The 19332-nt window shown below is 53.1% G+C and overlaps 8 protein-coding genes across 8 annotated transcripts; 6 read left to right on the forward strand and 2 right to left on the reverse strand.

Annotated features, from left to right (window-relative positions):
- Positions 1-367: 367 nt before the first annotated feature.
- TAM41 (putative phosphatidate cytidylyltransferase) lies at positions 368-2089 on the reverse strand (the record flags this gene model as incomplete). Its single annotated transcript, XM_076679549.1, has 5 exons — positions 368-495; positions 565-1132; positions 1200-1292; positions 1357-1548; positions 1634-2089. 5 exons carry the CDS (start codon positions 2087-2089, stop codon positions 368-370), a joined length of 1437 nt encoding a protein of 478 aa, XP_076533271.1.
- An 862-nt stretch (positions 2090-2951) lies between these two features.
- Positions 2952-6197, forward strand: JCM15063_005416 (uncharacterized protein; the record flags this gene model as incomplete). Its single annotated transcript, XM_076679550.1, has 3 exons — positions 2952-3711; positions 3777-4730; positions 4795-6197. 3 exons carry the CDS (start codon positions 2952-2954, stop codon positions 6195-6197), a joined length of 3117 nt encoding a protein of 1038 aa, XP_076533272.1.
- Positions 6198-6614: 417 nt separating this feature from the next.
- On the reverse strand, positions 6615-7448 carry JCM15063_005417 (uncharacterized protein; the record flags this gene model as incomplete). The annotated part of the gene is made up of 4 exons (XM_076679551.1): positions 6615-6688; positions 6757-6925; positions 6991-7120; positions 7192-7448. 4 exons carry the CDS (start codon positions 7446-7448, stop codon positions 6615-6617), a joined length of 630 nt encoding a protein of 209 aa, XP_076533273.1.
- A 155-nt stretch (positions 7449-7603) lies between these two features.
- JCM15063_005418 (uncharacterized protein) lies at positions 7604-8654 on the forward strand (the record flags this gene model as incomplete). The annotated part of the gene is made up of 3 exons (XM_076679552.1): positions 7604-7783; positions 7866-8109; positions 8191-8654. 3 exons carry the CDS (start codon positions 7604-7606, stop codon positions 8652-8654), a joined length of 888 nt encoding a protein of 295 aa, XP_076533274.1.
- Positions 8655-8873: 219 nt separating this feature from the next.
- Positions 8874-11661, forward strand: JCM15063_005419 (uncharacterized protein; the record flags this gene model as incomplete). The annotated part of the gene is made up of 11 exons (XM_076679553.1): positions 8874-9103; positions 9166-9235; positions 9360-9548; positions 9621-10400; positions 10481-10489; positions 10563-10590; positions 10676-10859; positions 10927-10939; positions 11027-11450; positions 11523-11535; positions 11604-11661. 11 exons carry the CDS (start codon positions 8874-8876, stop codon positions 11659-11661), a joined length of 1998 nt encoding a protein of 665 aa, XP_076533275.1.
- Positions 11662-11897: 236 nt separating this feature from the next.
- On the forward strand, positions 11898-14479 carry JCM15063_005420 (NADP-dependent isocitrate dehydrogenase; the record flags this gene model as incomplete). Its single annotated transcript, XM_076679554.1, has 11 exons — positions 11898-12084; positions 12392-12444; positions 12550-12578; positions 12775-12925; positions 13006-13068; positions 13140-13421; positions 13500-13559; positions 13625-13762; positions 13836-13921; positions 14002-14310; positions 14380-14479. 11 exons carry the CDS (start codon positions 11898-11900, stop codon positions 14477-14479), a joined length of 1458 nt encoding a protein of 485 aa, XP_076533276.1.
- Positions 14480-14964: 485 nt separating this feature from the next.
- Positions 14965-15945, forward strand: JCM15063_005421 (uncharacterized protein; the record flags this gene model as incomplete). The annotated part of the gene is made up of 1 exon (XM_076679555.1): positions 14965-15945. One exon carries the CDS (start codon positions 14965-14967, stop codon positions 15943-15945), a length of 981 nt encoding a protein of 326 aa, XP_076533277.1.
- A 1537-nt stretch (positions 15946-17482) lies between these two features.
- On the forward strand, positions 17483-19214 carry MDH1 (malate dehydrogenase MDH1; the record flags this gene model as incomplete). The annotated part of the gene is made up of 9 exons (XM_076679556.1): positions 17483-17573; positions 17701-17755; positions 17829-17901; positions 18002-18121; positions 18187-18610; positions 18682-18753; positions 18833-18894; positions 18985-19066; positions 19168-19214. 9 exons carry the CDS (start codon positions 17483-17485, stop codon positions 19212-19214), a joined length of 1026 nt encoding a protein of 341 aa, XP_076533278.1.
- Positions 19215-19332: the final 118 nt, after the last annotated feature.

Consider the following 19332-nt stretch of genomic DNA (forward strand, 5'->3'; position numbering starts at 1 on the left):
ATGATTCCAACTGCTGAAGACCTGCGTGCATTCGCCATAGCCGTGCCGCTCGCGCCTCGAGAAGATAAGAGAACCGTGCGAAGAACGCGCTGCGCATGCGGCTGCGGAGTCTTCTCGCTCTTTTTCTGGAAGATACCGCAACGGCGAGGATCACAGATAACCCCGAACCATCCAACGCAGAAGGAAGCACGCGAATGGGCATTGAAAACTCGATGATTTTCTTGGTAATTGCACAAGTGTAGTTCGGACAGTGGAGGCGAATACAGGGTGGCCTTGAGAGTAAGACTTGTCGAGGACTGAAGTTTGTGGTTCGGGAAAGGCGAAAAAACGGAGAGACGTAACCATGCGAAAGGAAGCGAGTGTCTACTTAAGTGGCGGCAGAGAACTTTTTGCGAAGTTTGGGGATCACGTAACGGAGCGAACGGAGGATACCGGCTGAAAGGATCCCTTTCAGAGACTGGTTGAAGGTCGGACGAGCGACGATCTGACCGATGCCTGGCAGGACCGGAGGTGGTGCATGAGCGGGAACTTGATCTCGAGATCAGACGTCGAGAGGGAACTCACTCTTCGAGACTATCGCTTGGAATTCTTCATCTGCAACGATGCGCTCCCACAGTTTCTGCTGGTCGAGGTCGATCCGACCTTCCTCGTCTTTCGCCGCGTAAGCTTCGGCCGTCTTGTCCGGGCTGCCGACCAACTTGGCCTTGCTCAACGCAATCGCTCCTTCGAGGTTCCATTTCCGTTCGTAGTGACCGAGCAGCTTGTCCCGGAGTCCCTTCGGTAGCCGACTGGCCGTGCTCGCCCGCACGCTGTTGCTCAGGTCCTGCCGTATCAACTTGACCCCTTCCCCATCTTCTCCAATCGTGTGGACGCTCTTCCAGAAACTCTTGAGCAGACCTCCGTACAAAGACCGGAACGCTGGCAGTTGGGCTGCGACAATGTTGCGCACTTTGTGGGGGTTCTCGCCGACCTTCATGCGGAAGTCGCCCTGGTACGACAAGCCGGCGATCGTCTCGAACAGTTGAACCTCGGTAAAGGATTCCGGCAGGAGGAGGAGCGAGGTTCTCAGTGCCGAAGCGAGGTTGACCTGGTTCGCGAGTCGTACTCGAGCGTCGTCTGACAAGATTTTGACCTGTTTTCCCTCGTCATGGTCTGGCTCAGTCTACCGGACCTTTGTTACAACGAAGACGTCCACGTACAGGTTTCTGAGTCCTACCACTGATGTAGAGAGTCTCCCAGTCGAGCATGTCTCGACACAGCGCGTCGACCGAGATGCAGCCGTACTTGACCGTCTATTCGATACAACGTACCAAGTCAGGGCAGAGCGATCTGAGGTCAAGGTTGGAAAGAGCGCACCTTGCCATTGACATCCACCTCGACATTGAACCAGACTTCGGCACCCAACCCTTTCTCTTGCAGCCACGACACGACATTCGATCCGAGCAGTCGCATCAGTCCAGAGTAGTGTTCCGGATGTTGCTGCATGTTGATTGCGTGCCAATGCGAAGGATGCGAGACGGCAAACACGAAATCAAGCAGCGGTTTGTCCTAACCGTAACAACGTGATTGGAACTCGTCAGCTTCCTTCCGACTCGTACAATGCAATTGACCGTTGTGTAGGTTGGCAACTCACATCGGCGGCGTACCCTTTCTGTCGAAAGACGCCCGAGCCGTACGCGAATGCGAACCGGACGGGTGCTTTGAACGCGTGCAGCACGTCTTGGAGGTCTCGTTGAACCTCTGACGGTACTTCGATGATCTGGTTCCTGCCAAACGAAGGGGGCAACTCGGTGACCGACGTGATGCGCCGTTTCGTGACCCGGGCTTGATCAGGTGGGGGTGAGATCGGGTTCGGGCCGGGTGTACGAGACGGGGTCGACGATGAAAAGTCGGAAGCTGGTTCGAGCCGTCTGCGAGCGGCCGGGGTCAGGTTGTGCGGCGGAGGGTCGGATGCAGAAGGCTGCGAGGAACGAGGTTCCGCCTCGAGCAGCGCAAAGCGAGTCGAGTGAAACGAAGCGGCTTGCCGGGCCGAGAATGGAGAAAACGCCGCCGGAATGCGGCTGGTGGAAGTCGAGGCTAGTCGCAGCATTGCGTGTCGAGACGGATCTGGCAAAAGGTCGGTTCAGGGAGAGGCAGGCTGGAGGAAGTTTGCGGCGGATGCACCAGCAGAATTGCGTCAGTTGGGTACAGCTTTCTCCGAGGACACGCCATGCCATCGAGATCCGCCTCCTGATCGCGATGCACCTCGCCGGCTCGTCAAGCGGGTGCGACTGCGCGCCGGGAATTCGGGGGTCCGAAATGTTCGAAGGAGGGGGAACAGACACCGGTCCCACCATCCATGGTTTGGTCTGGAACTCACTGAGGATCTAGTCGAGCTTGGTTGGAGTGTCTGTGTGCTGGTGAACGATTCGTAGACGTGGACTGAGAGGCAGCAGAGAGTCCGACTAGAAGGCGGTGAATCATCCGGCTCGACTTCTGGCTGACGCTCAAAAGTGCTTTGCATTTCGCTGTAGACCTTCTGATAGCAACTTGAACGTATAGGCTCTACAGATGAAAATCAGTTTCAAAGTTCTTTCTTTCTCCGCGGTGAAAGTCTGAAATCCGAGCAGGACGAGGTGTAGGTCGAGGCCTCCCCTGAGCCGCCCAGCCACTTTCCTGATCCGGGTCGGCTCCTCTTGTCTCGCTCCGTTCTTTCAAAGTCTCTCCCCGCCCCTTCGTCAGCGCTTGTTCTCGGCTCAGAATTCGCTCATTGCTTGCTCCTGCGTTTCTTTTCGCTCTACTTCCGCGCTTCCTGCTGCTCGCCGGTTCGACCCACATACTGCTTGCGTCAATCTCTGCTTCTGTGTGTCCAGCCGGAGCTGCCTGAGATTTCTAGACTGTACGTTGTCGATGCCCCGATCCTAGCAACCCAATATGAGGCTTACATACCCTGACTGTAGATTGCGCACAGCATGAGTAGTGGACTTCATCGTCGCACGTCGTCCGCGGCTCTGCACTACTCGAGCCTTCCCGGGAACGAAGGCCAGGACATCTCGCTGTTCACGTCGTCCAACTCTCGACAACCACCGCGAGCTGCGAGCGTTTCTCACCATTCGGCCGTACCCGTTACCGGTTCAGGAGAGGATGAGCTCGAAGAGAAGGACGGACTGTTGGCGTCAGGTCCGCGTCGTGCTTCGCATGCCTCGACTCGAACAAAGACTCGGGAACGCTCGAAATGCAGGATCCTGTTCCTGTTCATGGTTGTGAGCAGTACAGCGTTGATCCTGTATGCCGTCGTAGCGGGATGGGTACAGAAACGGGACGTCGAGCGCGTTTGGGGCGACTGGAAAACCTGGACTTCGAAGCAAGAAGAGACCTGGGCTGGTTCAACCAACAAGAACACGAGCGAGATCGCGTCTCTGTCGAAATTGAACTCGTCAGCCTCGAACAGCATCGAGAGTCTCCTCTCTGCGAAAGCCCGGCCGCTCGCATCTTCCGTTTCCTCGCTCGCGAGTCGCCCGTCACTCTCGTCATCTTCGAAACTTCGTCCTTCCACTTTGCACCGCAACATGACGTACGGATCGTTCTCTCCCTCCCGCATGAAGGCCATTACCGAACTCGCGGATGCTGGCAATCTCTCCTCGTACCGCTGGCACGACACGCTTCCATCTTTGAAAACCAAATCGTCCTATTTCTCGCAGTCTAAACAGAATGGTCGGCTGATCGTCGTCGGTAAGTCGCCAGGATACGTCTCCTCCGTTGTCAGGCGAAACACCTAGCTGATCCGCTTGGGACAGGTGATTTGCATGGAACTCACCGTTCGCTGTTCCGCTTGCTGTATCGCATCTCGTACACTCCGTCGCATGACACTCTTGTCCACACGGGTGACATTCTTTCGAAATCGACACTCGACAACTCGCTCACGACGATCGCACTATTGCGCAAACTTGGCGCGAAAGGAGTTCGAGGCAATCACGATCAGAAAGTTCTCGAATGGAGGAACTGGATGAACGAACTTGGACCGCTCAATCAAACCGCTGCCGCGCCTGCAGACGATCTTGACGAGTCCGCTACTTATGGCGGTGCAGCCAAAGGCAAGACTGCGAAGCTACTGCAAGCACCTGTTGGCGATTACAGGAGCAAACGAGGATCCTGGGATACCCAGCGGGATGCGAGGAGCGCTAAACTCCGGGCACCTCAGCCGAGAAAAGAAAAACGGGATTGGCTGCACGACTGGCTGTCTTCGAATGCAGAATCGCCAGAAGCAAACGACGATAATCTAGAAGAACTCGAAGACTATGAAGACAACGCTGAAACTACTGCACCTGCCTACGAAGAAGATGATTACTTTTCGACTACATCATCGGCAACAACTTCCAGTGCACGAGTCAAGGCTACCGATCGGAGAAGACCTTTCGGACAGCGCCCTCAGGCATCCTCGTCAGACTCGTTCTCGGCTGCCTCGACACGGGTCGCTTCTGCAGTCCCGTCTGGATACCCGTCCAAGTCAAAACTCTCGTCCTCCACGAACACGACTCTGCTCGGTCCGCTTTATGGTCACCTTGATCCGAATCTCGGACATGCCCAACGTAGTCGACTCGGGATCAAGGTTCCAACGGGCTGGGAATGGGGCTCGGAGCATTTCGAAATTGCGCGACACTTGCAAGCGGAGGACGTCGCATACCTCGAGAGTCTGCCTCTGACCCTCTGGATTGAAGAACTCAACAGCTTTGTCGTTCACGCTGGAATGGGTGAGTGTCCTAATCGTAGGCAGTTTTTTGTCGCCCTGTACTGATCGGTTTCGACTTTGGACAGTTCCTTGGACCGACACACCCGAATCCTCCTTCTCGTCCCTTTCCTCCTCTCTCGCCCGATCGACGCTTGAATCGACTTCTTCGTCCCTTTTCGTGCCCGCCGCTTCGACCGCCAAGTCGCTTGAATCGACTTTGCGAGGCTCGCTCCTATTGAACCCGCAGAACACGGATCCTTTCACCCTTTTGAACTTGCGCACGCTCTCGCTCGTACATCCCGCTTCACACTCGGGACAACATTCGAACGTGAAAGGCCCAGCGACGGAATGGCAAGTGAGCAGCAAATCTCGCAAAGCTGGCAAAAATAGTCAACCCTGGTGGAGCGTGTGGGAGAACGGCATGCAAGAATTCGAACAAGGTGTTGCCGAACCGGGACAAACGGTCGGAATCGTGTACGGACACTGGGCGAGTCAAGGGTTGCAAGTTCAGAACCATTCGATCGGACTCGACTCGGGATGCGTGTACGGTCGTCAACTGTCGGCACTCGTACTCGAGCTCTCGTCAAACTCGTCTCCTCTTTCTCCACTCGCGAGCGCAACTTCAGTCGCGTCCAAAGATCGCAAGGTTACTCCGTCATCGTTGTCACGATCCCCCCAAGCGACCGGTTCTGTTGCAGTGACGAACGTTCGACCGAGCCTCCTTGCGGGTCAGAATCGACTGGACCGCATCACAAAAGGCGCTGCGAGCCCGCGCACCTCGACTTTAACTGCCTCGACCTCGACTGCTACAGGATCTTCAAAATCTAGTGACTATGAGGAGGAAGAAGACGATGAGGCAGAGACGAAGCCTTGGTGGAAACCGTGGAAACGATCGGGAGAAGAAGATTCCGAAGGAGACGAGGAAGCCGATTTCCAGAACAATGAAGACAGCGGCGTCGAATTGGAGAAACGAGCACCACCGCAGTTCAGACCACTTGGAGGACTCGACGAGTCGAGGTTGCGTTCGGCGGCACTTGCGGACGAGGACGAGGATGAACTCAAAGACAGTTCCCAAGCTTCAATTACGTCGTCTTCTTCGTCGTCGTCGGCGACGACCGTTGCAAGGAATCGCAAACAGTATGGCCACAAAATGACGACAGCTTCCTCAGCCGCTTCATCTTCTGCCTCGTCTCTCAATTCTACTGCGCATTCGCTTCCTACGTCGAGACCCTCGAAACTCCGTCCTGAATCGTTCTCGGGAATCAAGAACGATCAAGTACAAGATCAAGATGACGAGCAAGATATCAACGAACTGCCAATCTTGGAAGAAGAAGCACAAAACGAAGCCGCCGACGATGACGAGGAGAAGGATCCGGAAGATTTGTTCTCTGCGAAAGAGTTTACGTACGAACCTCTCGGTCAGGAACGTAACAAGGTTTGGATCGTCAGTGTCGACTGCGCGGTCGAGGTCGAAATGGATACCGAATGAAACCCGTTCTCCTCTATCTCTATATACCCGCTTTCCCTTGGAAAGTTGCCCCATCGCCTCGTCGTTCTTCGCTACTTGTACTCTTCCTAGTACATAATCAGCATGTATAAGGATCGATGCTCGGCGCTTGTATCCCTCTCATTTTAGATTTGTAGCATACTTTGTTTATCCCCGTCGTCTATTGGAAGCCCTCATTCACTCTATGAGACGAGCGATTTCTCGAGTCTGCGAATAAGGAACACCATCTCAAGTCTAGATTCTCCTCTACTTGCGAAAACGACGATTTGAATGCAGTGTTGCGGGGGTTTTTTTTTTCTGCATCAAGGTTTCCCCCTCTACGCAAGTCATCTATAGGACAGAGTATTCTTTCCTGGCGCGAAGCAAAAAGTCTTTTCCCGCGAGGTTCTCTATCTCAGATCAGATCCTCACTGTGACGACTTGGTTCTTGCGTTCCAACTGATTGCGTTTGTCGAGATTGACCAAATCTTGTTCTGCTCCCGGAAAAAGATTGTTAGAGATATATATTGAATCTTTTTCGCCCTTCGTCTGAGAGACTGACCGATTGACCAAACGTGAGCTTTCAAATTGATGAGATCCAAATGTTGAGTTTCAGTCAACCGTTTGTACTCTTCTCTCATTGACTTTAATTCCTTCTTGTCGACCATTTTGGGTTCTAGACGTTGTATCCGATCTTCGAGTTGATTGATCTTGTCCAACTGACTCGTAACCTAAAGATACACAAAAAAGAATGTTTCGAGATCGTGTCCTATTTGAAAGTAGGAAGAAAACGTACGATTCGAGTCGATTCTTGTAGTTCCTGAACCGAGAGGAGGAGTTGTTGGGAAGCTTTCGAATAGTCGGACAAGAGCGAGTAGTACCCATAAGTACCAACGGCGGTCAATCCCAACAAGAACCCGATCAGCCTGCATAAGTTTTGCCTATAATTCAGCAACAAGCAAGTACGGACTAGAAAGGGAAAGAAGTTCAGCTTTACCCTCCTCGGAATGCACCGACGGGTTGTTGAATCGATTGTTGAGACCTGACAGAACTCGCTTCGGGTAGAGCTGCTGGAAGTGGAGGAGGTACCTCAAGTTCAGGTACAGTATCCAAGGGAGTCGAAGGGTTGGAAGGAGTCGAAGGAGCTGCGAGCGGGGCGGTCGGAGATGATGGTCGAGTCGCTGCAACCGTCGTCAACCTGGCCCGAGCAAAGTACGTTCGCGGTATCAGGGTAGATCTAGTCGTCGCAAACATGGTGTCGAAGTTCAAAAAGTGTCGAATGCGAAACAGTAGCAACGCCAACGCGCGCTGCGAACGTTGTTCACCGACGTCGTTTGATCTACTGCTCTCTCCACCTCCAATCCGACTAGCGTCTTTACGTAGACGACGCGTAGCTTGTCTTCGCAAGGATGGTCGCTCCAATCCGACTCCCTTCAGATCGAACTCGCTCGTCCGCAGTCGGACTCGAATCATCCAACCCGTTCTCCCAGTTCCTGGCTCGACTACGACGGGTTCGAGGGTTCACCGATGCAAAACGAGTGTGCATGTTCTCGGTCAGACTTGCACAACTACCCCTTCGCATTCGACCTGTACGATCTGGTCTCTCTCTCTCACCTGGTTTCCTCTCGTCAGGGGGTACAGCAAGCTGAAAGACATACGCCTTGGCAACAGTTCTTCCTGTTGACTACATTTGTCGCACTCTCCATCTTGTCGGTCCTCGGGTTTCATCCTACACTCGCTACCCATCTCGCGCCGCCTTCGGTTCCATTCTCGGACAAGGTGTTGCACTTTGTGTGTTTCTTGTTCGCGACGACAACGTTCTATCACATTTGGGTCGTTGAAGATCATGCGAGAAAAGTGTTTGTCGGTTGGAGGTGGTTCAACGAAATACTCACGTTTGCAGTCTGTTGTATCGGTACGTTCATACCTCTTGTTCTGTGTCTATCCGTCGAAATTAATCCAGCTCGAGTCCTGACGATATTTTCTTCTGAAACAGTTGGAGGGATCTGCAGCGAGTTTGTTCAATCCTTGTTGCCGTACAAGACGTTTCAATTCGGAGACGTGTTTGCCAACTTGTTCGGGTCTGGACTCGGGTTGTGGTCGAGTTGGAAACGTGCGAGGGACGCCAGGAGGGACAAGGAATTGAGACGCTTGTACGTACGCATGGGTCAATTCGATCAAGAAGAAGATGACGATTCCGACCATTCCGACCACGACCACGACCGAGACGAATACGACAATAGTGACAGACTCGAGAGAGGGTTGTTACCGTCTCGGGAATCCAACGGAGAACCGAGAGGGGGAAGAAATGGTCCAGCCAGTACCTCGAGGAGAGATTCAAACCCGTGGGACGATCAAGATGACGATCAAGAATCGAGGCACGAGGGAGACATCTTTGATCTTGGGGCCGAGGAAGATGAAGTAGAGGACGAGGTCGATCAGCAGAGAAGTCGAAGATGAATACTCGGGAACGGACTTTTTTTGATCTCTTTTGTAATTCTATTCTCGCATTCCCGGTAATCCATTGTTCTTCCGCATTACGAGGTGAATAGGTAGGATGCATCGTCGGACCGATAATTGCGCGAGCAGTATTTCCGATAGAAAAGGGACATTGATGACCACGAGAACCTTCACAAGCTATCGGTCTCTCCTCGTCCCATTGCCGTCACCGCAGCAGTCATGTCGGCCTCAGAGGCTGATCAGCCTATAGCAAAACAACCTGGCGACGCTCGCAGCTCAAACGCCGAGCAACTTCGCATGCCGTCATCGACAACATCGTCGTTGAAAGGTTCCGAACCGACCCTCGCGTACATCCTCATTCGATGGCTGTTCAGGTTCGTGTTGAGAGTGTTCTACTCGAGTGTCGTCGTTGAAGGCGTAGAAAACATTCCTCCTGACGGAGTCCCCACGTCGGTCCTGTCTCCCTCTCTGTCTCGCTTTCTTGCCTTCTGACCCGTTTGGACCTGTACAGGATGTTGTGTGCGAATCATTCCAATTCGCTCACAGATGCTCTTCTGCTGGTTACGAGCGTTCCTCCTTCGGCAAGTCGACTTTCTTCCCTTCTGCGTCTTCGCTGTTCATACCGTGTCGAATCTTTAATCAGAAAAGTCTCCGCATTCCTCCGTGCTCGAGGCCTAATCCCGACTTTCTTCCCCATTTGTGCAGAAGAGGAAACTGTTGAGGTTGACGGCGAAAGCGACTCAGTTTGGCCGGGGCACGTTCTCATCATTCTTGATCGAGAACGCCGGAACTCTCCCGATTCAACGACCAAAAGATTATAAAGGAGTCAAGGTGGACAATTCCGTTGTGTTTGAAACTCTAATCAAAGCGCTCGAAGAGAAAGGAGACATGATTGTCAGTCTACCTCTCACTTGTTCTGCTAAGCTCTTTCTTTCTTCGGACTCAAAAAAATTCTATACGTGACAGTGCATGTTCCCGGAAGGGTTATCGAGGTTTCACCCATCCATGTCCCCACTCAAACAAGGCGTTTCAAGGATCGTAGCCGACACTCTGACGAAGCGATACCATAAAGGCGACGCTCGGTTTCAATTAGCGATTCAGACCGTGTCCATGTCGTACCCTCAACGCAACTCGTTTAGGTCCGACGTTCTCATCACGTTCAACCCCCCAATCTACGTCTCTGCCGAAACCCATCCAAACTTGATCCTCTCGAATTCGAACCCAAACGTCGTTTCGAATGACTCGGCTCACAAGGACGAGCACGAAGAATCGATTCGATCATTGACGGACACGATTGGCAAATCGATCCGTTCAGGAATTCTCGATGCGCCATGTTGGTCACATCTGCGAGCTGCAAACACGGCGAGGAGGTTGTATGCTCCATTGGGAACTCGATTGACTCTTGGGGATCACGTACGGTTGACTCAGAGGTTTGTCGATGCGCTCGCGGGCAAACAAGCCGAACGCAATTGGGACGAGTTGGACCAACTCTCGAATGCGCAAGTTGATGACCATGAATCGAACGACGTTCGACGCAGCAGCAGCGACAAGCAAGTTGGGTCTGGGAGGGGCGGCCTTGCAGTTGGAGGACAGGGTTTGAAGACTCGTGAAATCTGGAGAACGCCAATGAGGGAAAAGGATAGCAAGGATGGATACTTTGCGATCGCAGCTCCCGATCCTGCAACCGCAAAAGATGGTGATGGTGAAACAGAGAACGAGGTGAAACAATTATTGCAAGATCTCAAGGTTAGTTCGGATTCTCGGTTCCCGTCTAGTCGATATGGAGAGACGACGCGCTGATCGCATTGTCCGTTACACTTCTTCAGACTTATCAGGTTTGTATGACGTTTGCCTACGTTGTGGTTTGAGGTACTGGTCTCCTTGACTGATCATGAACTGGTCGCACAGGATCTTTTGTACTTGCACGGGATCAAAGGTCAGTGGGGGTTTCCCAAGTTGCACGCGTTTTCCGGGTTCCATACTGATGATGACTTGCCGAATGCAACACTAACAACAACCAGATGATCGAGTTCGGAATCCCAGACTGATCCGGCGTCACGTCGTGCTCAAGCGGTTGCTGATCCGGCTCGCAACCTCGGCTGTACTGCTCGCAGCGGCTTTGCCCGGCAGTATTCTGTGGGCTCCAATCTTGTTCGTGACGAGGTACGAGACTAAAAAGATGATCAAGAAGGGACCCGCTTGGGAGTGAGTCCTATCTTCTCCCCAACGTTCGAGACGATCCATGTAGGGCTGACTAGAAAACAATTCAAAGCACGTATGACGAGGTGAAGCTCGTTTCTGTTTTTGAGGTTGTCGGAATGCCTTCATGGGCTTATACGTGAAACTAACTGAGCGCGATCAATAATTTGCAGATTGCTCAAACGAAACTCGTGTACGGGGTCGGATCGGGAGTGTTGGTCCTCGCCGTGTGCACGTTGTTCACGTGGCCATTCACGCCTCTCAACCTCGTCTTCTTCCCCATCTTCATGTGGCTCACGCTCCGGTTCCTCGAAGACCTCACTTCGTCCCTCCGAGCGGTACTCGCGTTGTTCCGACTTCTCCTTTTGGGCAAACGACAGTTGCTCCTGTTACGACAGATGAGATCGGAATTGAGGGAACGAGTGGAACGGTTGGCAGTCGATCACGCAGGGTTGCCACGAGATGCGACCGTGTTTGTCAACACGCGCGAGAAGAAGTGGAGACGCAAAGTCGGACTCGGGAGGTTCGAAACGGTCGAGGGTGGAGGTATTGTCGAATGGATTGGATTCTTCGACCCGAGGAGGAGAAGGAAAAAAGGTAAGAAAATTGTCCTTGCATCCTCTCGAGTATTTCGCAGGACTGATTTCTCTCTCAACGCGACATGAACAGATTGGAACGAGAGGTGAGTCGAACGTTGAAATCCGTCGAGCGAACTTTGCACAACTGACTGGATATCGATTTCTTTGACAGTCTCAAAATGTTTGATCAGACGGAATTCGCCGAGGACGAGGAAGGACCTCCAAACTGAATAATATTCATTTCAAAGTGCAAGGTGTATGTTTATCTATGTCGCGATCAAAAGTAGCGAACAAGCCATCGAGAAACGATTTCATGGATAGCCGCGGCGTGAATTATGCGGGGGAGTGACGGATCGATTTCAGCGAGGGAAATCTGCAGTGACTCTCTACACTCAGTCTCGGCTACTGCTGTACACGCATCTCTCTCTCTCCATCCCTTCCTGCCTTCCTATCACCTCTCCCAAGCATGCTTCGCCTCGCGAGACCGATCCTCTCGAACAGCGTACGAAGCTCGGCTGTACTCCTGACGGCATCCTCGACAGTTCTCGCACCTCGCCTCGCGACCGCGTCTTCGAACCTGAACGCGACTCGTAGCTTTGACCGACAGCAAATGTTTGGACAAAAGCGATGGGCGAGTACGATGGAGCCAGGTGGTGAGTGGAAACAATGTTTGTGGCGGAGGAAGCGATGCAAAAGATAAGGACCGAGAATCAGGGGGAAGATAGGGTTGGACTCGTGGGAGAGGGATGGCGCTGGCAAGGCGGACGAGACGGGACGAGATGACACGAAACTCGAACCAGAGTGAGACTGGCGGTGCAAGCAATGGGAGAGCCAGAGCCGGAACGATCCGCTCCGAACGGCGTGTTTCTTCTTTTCGGAGACGAATAGCGATTGCGCTCTACTCTCGTCCGCACTTGTCGACTCGAACTCGCGCCTGACTCTCACCCGCCTCGCCTGCAGCCATGTCGATCCCCCAAGAGCAACGCATCAAGGTCGAGAACCCCATCGTCGAGGTGAGTCGCCTGTGCCCGCGTTCTCCACTTTCCGCGTGTCCCGACTCTATCGCCCGCGTCCTTTCGCCTGCGCCTCCTGATGCTGACCCTTCTGCGCCCGACTAGATGGACGGTGACGAGATGACCCGTATCATGTGAGTACCCGGGTTTCCTCTCGAGCGGCCGCCGCGCAGTTTCCGGGCGAGTTTGTCCGCGAAATTCCACCCCTCTTTCGGAACAACTGGTTCCGACTTGCCCGAATCCGCCGCGCCGGCTTTAAATTTTTGGTCGCTTGATATTCTCGGCAAAACTCTGACCCTGCGCCTCGCCGTGTGTGCTTGCTTTCCGTAGCTGGCACAAGATCAAGGCTGAACTCATCCTGCCCTTCCTCGACGTCGACATCAAGTACTACGATCTCGGACTCGAGTACCGTGACGAGACGGACGACAAGGTTACGGTCGATGCTGCCGAAGCGATCCTCAAGTACGGTGTCGGTGTCAAAGTGAGCGCGCACAATCCCTCTCCCTTTGCCGCGTCGAGACTGAACCTTTCGTCGTCATCGTCGCTGTTTTTCTTTGACAGTGCGCTACCATCACTCCTGATGAGGCTCGTGTCGAAGAGTTCAAACTGAAGAAAATGTGGAGGGTCAGTCCTCGCCGACGACGTTGTTGTTTCCCGGGATCTCGACTGACAGAAAGACTCTCGCTCTTCTCCAGTCGCCAAACGGTACCATTCGCAACATTCTCGGTGGAACCGTCTTCCGAGAGCCGATCATTGTCGAAAAGGTGCCCAAGGCCGTGCCGGGCTGGACCAAACCCATCATCGTCGGTCGACACGCTCACGGTGATCAATACCGCGCGACCGACATTGTCGTACCTGGACCGGGCAAGCTCGAGTTGATCTACACTCCCGATGACAAGGCGCAAAAGGTCGTCAACCAAGAGGTGTACCACTTCAAGGGCCCTGGTGTTGGTTTGGCCATGTACAACACGAAACAAGTGCGTATATCTCTCTTGCTCTCTCTCTATCCTTTTTGGTCTGCTATATCAGACAAGCTGACACGATCACTGCTACAGTCGATCGTTGACTTTGCCCAATCTTCGTTCAAACTCGCGATCGAGAAGAAATTGCCTCTCGTATGCAACCTACTCCTCTATCGCTCAGGAAACAAGACGGGAAACCTGATTTCAAAGTCCTGCAGTACATGTCGACCAAGAACACGATCCTGAAAGGGTACGACGGTCAATGGAAGGATATTTTCCAAGAGATCTACGACACTCAATACGCCAAGAAATTCGAGGAGCTCGGTATCTGGTACGAGCACCGCTTGATTGACGACGTGAGTTTTGATCCGATCATCTGTGGCAAGAAAGCTCGACAGCTCATTTCGCATTCCATGATGGGGTTGCTAGATGGTCGCACAAATGATCAAGAGTTCGGGAGGATACATTATGGCGCTCAAGAACTACGACGGTGACGTTCAATCCGACATTGTCGCGTGCGTTCCCCTTTCGTTTGTCTCGTTTCGATTCAGCGCAGCATCCTGATGTATGCGAATTTTTCTGCCCCGTTTATCAGGCAAGGTTTCGGTTCCCTCGGGCTCATGTCGTCCGAACTCGTGACTCCTGACGGCAAAGTGATCGAGTCGGAAGCGGCTCACGGTACTGTCACTCGTCACTACCGCGAACACCAGAAGGGTAACGAAACGTCAACCAACTCGATCGCTTCAATCTTTGCCTGGACTCGTGGGTTGATCTTCATGGGCAAACGTGACAACAACGAGCGATTGGTCAAGTTTGGAAAGGACCTCGAGGCGTGCTGTGTCGAGGCAGTCGATGTCGATGGCGTCATGACAAAGGATCTTGCCCTCTCAATCCACGGCAGGAAGTGAGTCTACATTCGTCATCTCTCGCTCAAACATCGTAAGCTCGAGTACTGACCGAATCGTCTCACTAGTATGAAACGCGAGCACTATGTGACCACTGCCGGATTCCTGGATCACATTCGGGAATCGCTTATCAAAAAGTTCAACGCTACCCAAAACAACAAGCTGTAAAAAATTCCCTAAAACTCGCATCTGGTTCTCTCTTTCTCGCTATTTGATATTCGCCGCCGTCAGCAACATCTTGAATCCCACCGTGCATTGTCTTTTTCCACCTACCTCCCTTTCTTTTCCCTTTCTTGCCGATGTTTTTTTTTTGCCGTGTCTCTTTTTCGAATGATGTCGTTTTCGTGCGGTTCTACTCCGTGTTGACGGGTTTCCTTTTGTCATCACGATCCCTCCTTGCAACTGGATTTAGCAACTCCTCGATAGCCTCACACGACATTTTTTAGCGAGCGAGATTGACGGATGATCATGAGCGTGCGCAAGCGCCTCTCCAGCTGTCTTCTCTCTTCTCCACCTTTCCTCCCCCGTTCCATCTTGCTCGACATTGCGCTTCGCATCCATCTGGCTACCATTCCACGCCTCAAGATCTGCTCTAAACGGGCCCGTCAGTGTGAGAAGCGATCGCACCCTGAATGAACAAACCAACTCGACACATGAGACCCAATCGGACCAAGGACTCGAGTGAGTCTGCTCAAAGCTCCGAGACGTTCGAGGAACCTCCACGACACCGTCCTCAAGCGAAAGCGAAACTCGACATGATGGAACGTCATCATGGTCATTTGAATCAATCTCACGCCCGAGATGTACATTCTACTCCAACCAGCTTGAGGTCTTCTTTCGCTTCGTACGAGACTGCCAGAGTTCAACTCGATGATCGTGCTCCTTCGTCACACGTTCAATTCGAAACATTGTCGCACGCACCCTTTGCTTCAACTCCAAGCAGGGCGTCTTTACCTTCTGCAAGGACGAGGACGATTTGGAGGGCTGAAGCTCCTTGGGACATCAATCCCGATACTCTCGATGACGAACAAGTACAAGTTCTCGGTGCCTTGTTGCCCGTTCAATCGACCTCGGGTGACGAAACCATCATTGAACCAACTCGTACCAAGCTTGTCCCTCGAGCTGAATCGACCAAGAGTACCAACTACTTGAATTTCAATCGTCTGGGGCTTCAGAACGAGACTCGATCGAATGCTGGTGGTCCCAAGCTCGATTCGTTGAACCGAAAGCAACCGGTCACGTTCTCAGTTCCTCCTCCGTTCATCCCTACCCCACCCCTCGACATCTCGTCTCTCCCAAAGGAAGAGTCAAGCAGTCGAAGATCAACCCGAGCACTTCGATCGCCCAATAGCTTGTCGAGTCCAAGATTTAAGAGCTCAGAATCGATTCCAAGCGATTCAACCCGAATTCTATCAAGACACTCGAGAACAAAAAATGATACGCCTGTACCGACTGCTCTCGATACATCGCAACAATCGTCGTTGACGCCTCCGAGGGTGTTGAGACATACGAGGACGGTCGAATCGTTGTACTCGTACTCGATTGGAACGCTCGTTCCGCCACCCGTTCCTACGACAGCCCCTTTGACGCCATTACCAAAACTTCCTCACACACGCAAATCAGATGGAATTTGAAAACCTGCGTGTCGAGTTACTTTGCTTTTTCCTCTTCAAAGGCCCTAAAACGTTGGAAGGAGTGATCCGTCGATCGAGCATTTGCCATGTAATGGGTAAAGAGATTGAATTTGATTCGTACACACGAGTCTCACAAGACAAATATACAAGTGATACACAACCCTTGGGGGTCAATTGCAATGAAATGACACAGTCACAGTGATTTGCGGAGCTTGAGGCAATTGCTCTCTAGGTTCCACCGATTGTTCCGTGACTGGTTGGACTCGCTATGACATTACCCCCGCTATCTGAGAAAGACGTCCATAATATCTTGCGCTCATCGTTCGATCACGACCTCCCGCATGAACTCGAAGTGTCTGCAGTATGAGTGATTCTGGTTGACGACCGGGATCTTGCGGGTGTTGTATTATCTGAAGGCGCACACTCAGACTTCCCAGTCACCCGTCACTCGTAGCACTCCTGCAAGTGACCACCTTGGCAACGTCAAAAAAAAATGTGAGGCGCGATAGTTGATAGCTCTACCGATAACTGTCGCGTCTCACATTTTTTTTTGCCGTTGACAAGGTGGCCACTTGCAGGAGTGCTGCAGTACGATTGACGGTGCTGGGAAGTCTAAGGAGAAAGAGAGAGAGGGAGGAGCGGACCGGCTTCGCTAGTCGAAACGGTGGTCCTGTACAGGGGTCAACCAGTGGTTGCCCGCCTGACAAGGAGCGTGCTTTCGACACGCATCGACACGGCGGTGTTGGCGGTCAGGGTGACCCCGAGGCTTCAGTCATCAGCATAGTTGGGAGTTCTTCTTGACGTTGAAAGGAGTTATATCGAGCGGGGACGGGGAAAGTCGATAAGTGGTGTAAACGGAAGAGAAGAGAGCGGGTGAATACGGGAGCGAGTTTGTTGGCGAGCGAGGGGGTATGTGAGAGTGTGCGTGCTGAAAGACGTTCTGTGAGAGAGGGGGTCGAGAGAAGGAGAGCCGAGCGGAGAAAAGAATTACAATCGAAGAGGAGCGCGTGCCCTTTCGTTTCTCTTTGTTCATCCGGTCCCCCTTCTGCTAACAATTACTTGTTCTTGCTCGCCTAGCCCGTGCGCTCTGTTGCGAGGCGGGAGCGGAGGGCTTGGAAGGGTACCTGCGTTGAAATTCGGCGACGAGGTCCGGCCGCAAAGATTCGTCCAACGCGGGGACAACGCTCCGATCACTCGATGTCGAGGTGGATGATAAGCTCGTTAAATCTGCCATGTTGCCTCGACACGACCAAGTGCAAGCTATGGCGTGGATCGCGGCTAACGTGTATCAGCTGGAGCGCGGCAAAAGTCCCTGAAACCGATTCCAGTGTTGCAGGGCGAGGACGAGGGTTCTCGGGACGCACAAACTCCTGAGCAGCCCCGAACCAGCCTCGAGGAGAGCGAGCGACGGTCAGTGGAAAGAAGCAACGGTGAACCGGAGGAATCAATCGCGGGCTGAAATCGATTTGCGACGCCGCCCGGCGTCCGCTCCGACTGGAATTCCTCCTCCTCTCCCTCCACTCCCACCTCGCCCACGATGTTTGCCCGCTCTGCCGTCAAGAACACTGCCCGCTCCTTCTCGACCTCGGCTCGCTCCGAGGTCAAGACCGTCGTGCTCGGCGCTGCGGGCAAGTCTCTCGGCGTTTCGACTTGTTCCGGTTGATCGCGTTCAACTCGGCGACTGCCTTGTCGTCGGGTGCCCGCGAGGGTATGAATAGTTGTACTGACTCGCGTCATTGTGTCAACTCGCTACAGGAGGAATCGGACAGCCCATGTCGCTGCTCCTCAAGCAGAACCGTCTCGTCACCCGGTTAGTTTCCCTCGCCTTTTGCGATCGCGCGCGTGAGTTCCTGACCCGGTACATCTTTGAATCTCGTACCCAGTCTCTCGCTTTACGACATCCGTGGCGCGCCCGGTGTTGCCGCTGATGTCGCTCACGTCAACACTCCTTCCGAGGTCAGTTGATTCCCTCCCCTCCCCCACCTGCTGTAGACGGTCTCAAGCATCGTAGATGCGACGTGTGCGATCTCCTTACTGAACTCGTTCTTCACTGCAGTGCGTTGGCTTTGCTCCCGAGAACAACGGTCTCGAAAAGGCTCTCGAGGGTGCCGAGCTTGTCATCATCCCCGCTGGTATGCCCCGCAAGCCCGGAATGACCCGTGATGACCTCTTCAACGCGAGTCTCTTTCGCTGCGTGATCCTGTCCGAGATTCAGCCGTCCTAACGCGCATTTGAAAACAGTCGAACGCTTCCATCGTCCGAGACCTCGCCCAAGCTGTTGCCAAGGTTGCCCCCAAGGCTCGCATCGGTGTCATTGCCAACCCGGTCAACTCGACCGTCCCCATCGTCGCCGAGACCTTCAAGAAGGCCGGTGTCTACGACCCTACCCGTCTCTTCGGTGTCACCACCCTCGACATTGTCCGTGCCTCGGCCTTCGTTTCCGGTATCGCTGGTGCCGACCCCGCTCACATCGACGTTCCCGTCGTCGGTGGTCACTCGGGCCCGACCATCGTTCCCCTCCTCTCGCAAATCCCTGAGGGCAAGAAGATCGTCGAGGCCGGTGGAGAGACTCTCGCTGCTCTCGTCAAGCGCATTCAATTCGGTGGTGACGAGGTCGTCAAGGCCAAGGACGGAGCTGGATCCGCCACCCTCTCGATGGCTTACGGTCAGTGTGCTCTCTCGCTGATTGTATTTCAGGATTCGTCACTTACTCGGTACCATGATTCGACTCTGTAGCCGGTGCCGACTGGGCCGACTCGATCCTCCGCGCCATGAACGGAGAGAAGAACGTCAAGCTCTGCACTTACGGTCCGTGGATCTCTTATCAGTTCTCAAGTCGACCTGCCGTGCCCGCAAACTGACTCGTCGTTTTCCCGCTCCTACACAGTCGAGTCCCCTCTCTACGCTGACAAGGGCGTCACCTACTTCTCGTCCCCTGTCACCCTCTCGGTCAGTCCCATCTGTCTTGACTTTTTTTGGATCGAGCGTTTCAATTGACCTTCGCTTCTGTGTTCACTTTTTTTCTCCTCTTTTATTTAGTCCGAGGGAACTGTTGCCGAGATCCACCCCATCGGAGACATTCACCCCACTGAGCAAACTCTCCTCGAGGCTGCTCTTCCTGGTACGTTTTCCCCTTCTCCCCTATCTACTTTCCTTCCGGTATCGTCCAACCCAAGAAAACTAACGTGTTCCTCCTGTTTGACGAATTCGTTTTTCTCTCAGACTTGAAGAAGAACATCCAAGCTGGAGAGGCGTTCACCAAGGCTTAAAAAAACCAGTACATAAAACGACTTTGGTGTTTAACCTTGAATTCTGAAAATAAAACAAAAGAAAATTGAATTGACCATACATGGCAACGTATCATCTATTCCCAAGAGCTGAGAGCAG

The sequence above is a fragment of the Sporobolomyces koalae genome (assembly GCF_050403365.1).
Source record: "Sporobolomyces koalae JCM15063 DNA, S_koalae_JCM15063T_v1_ctg24, whole genome shotgun sequence".
Classification (NCBI taxonomy): domain Eukaryota; kingdom Fungi; phylum Basidiomycota; class Microbotryomycetes; order Sporidiobolales; family Sporidiobolaceae; genus Sporobolomyces; species Sporobolomyces koalae.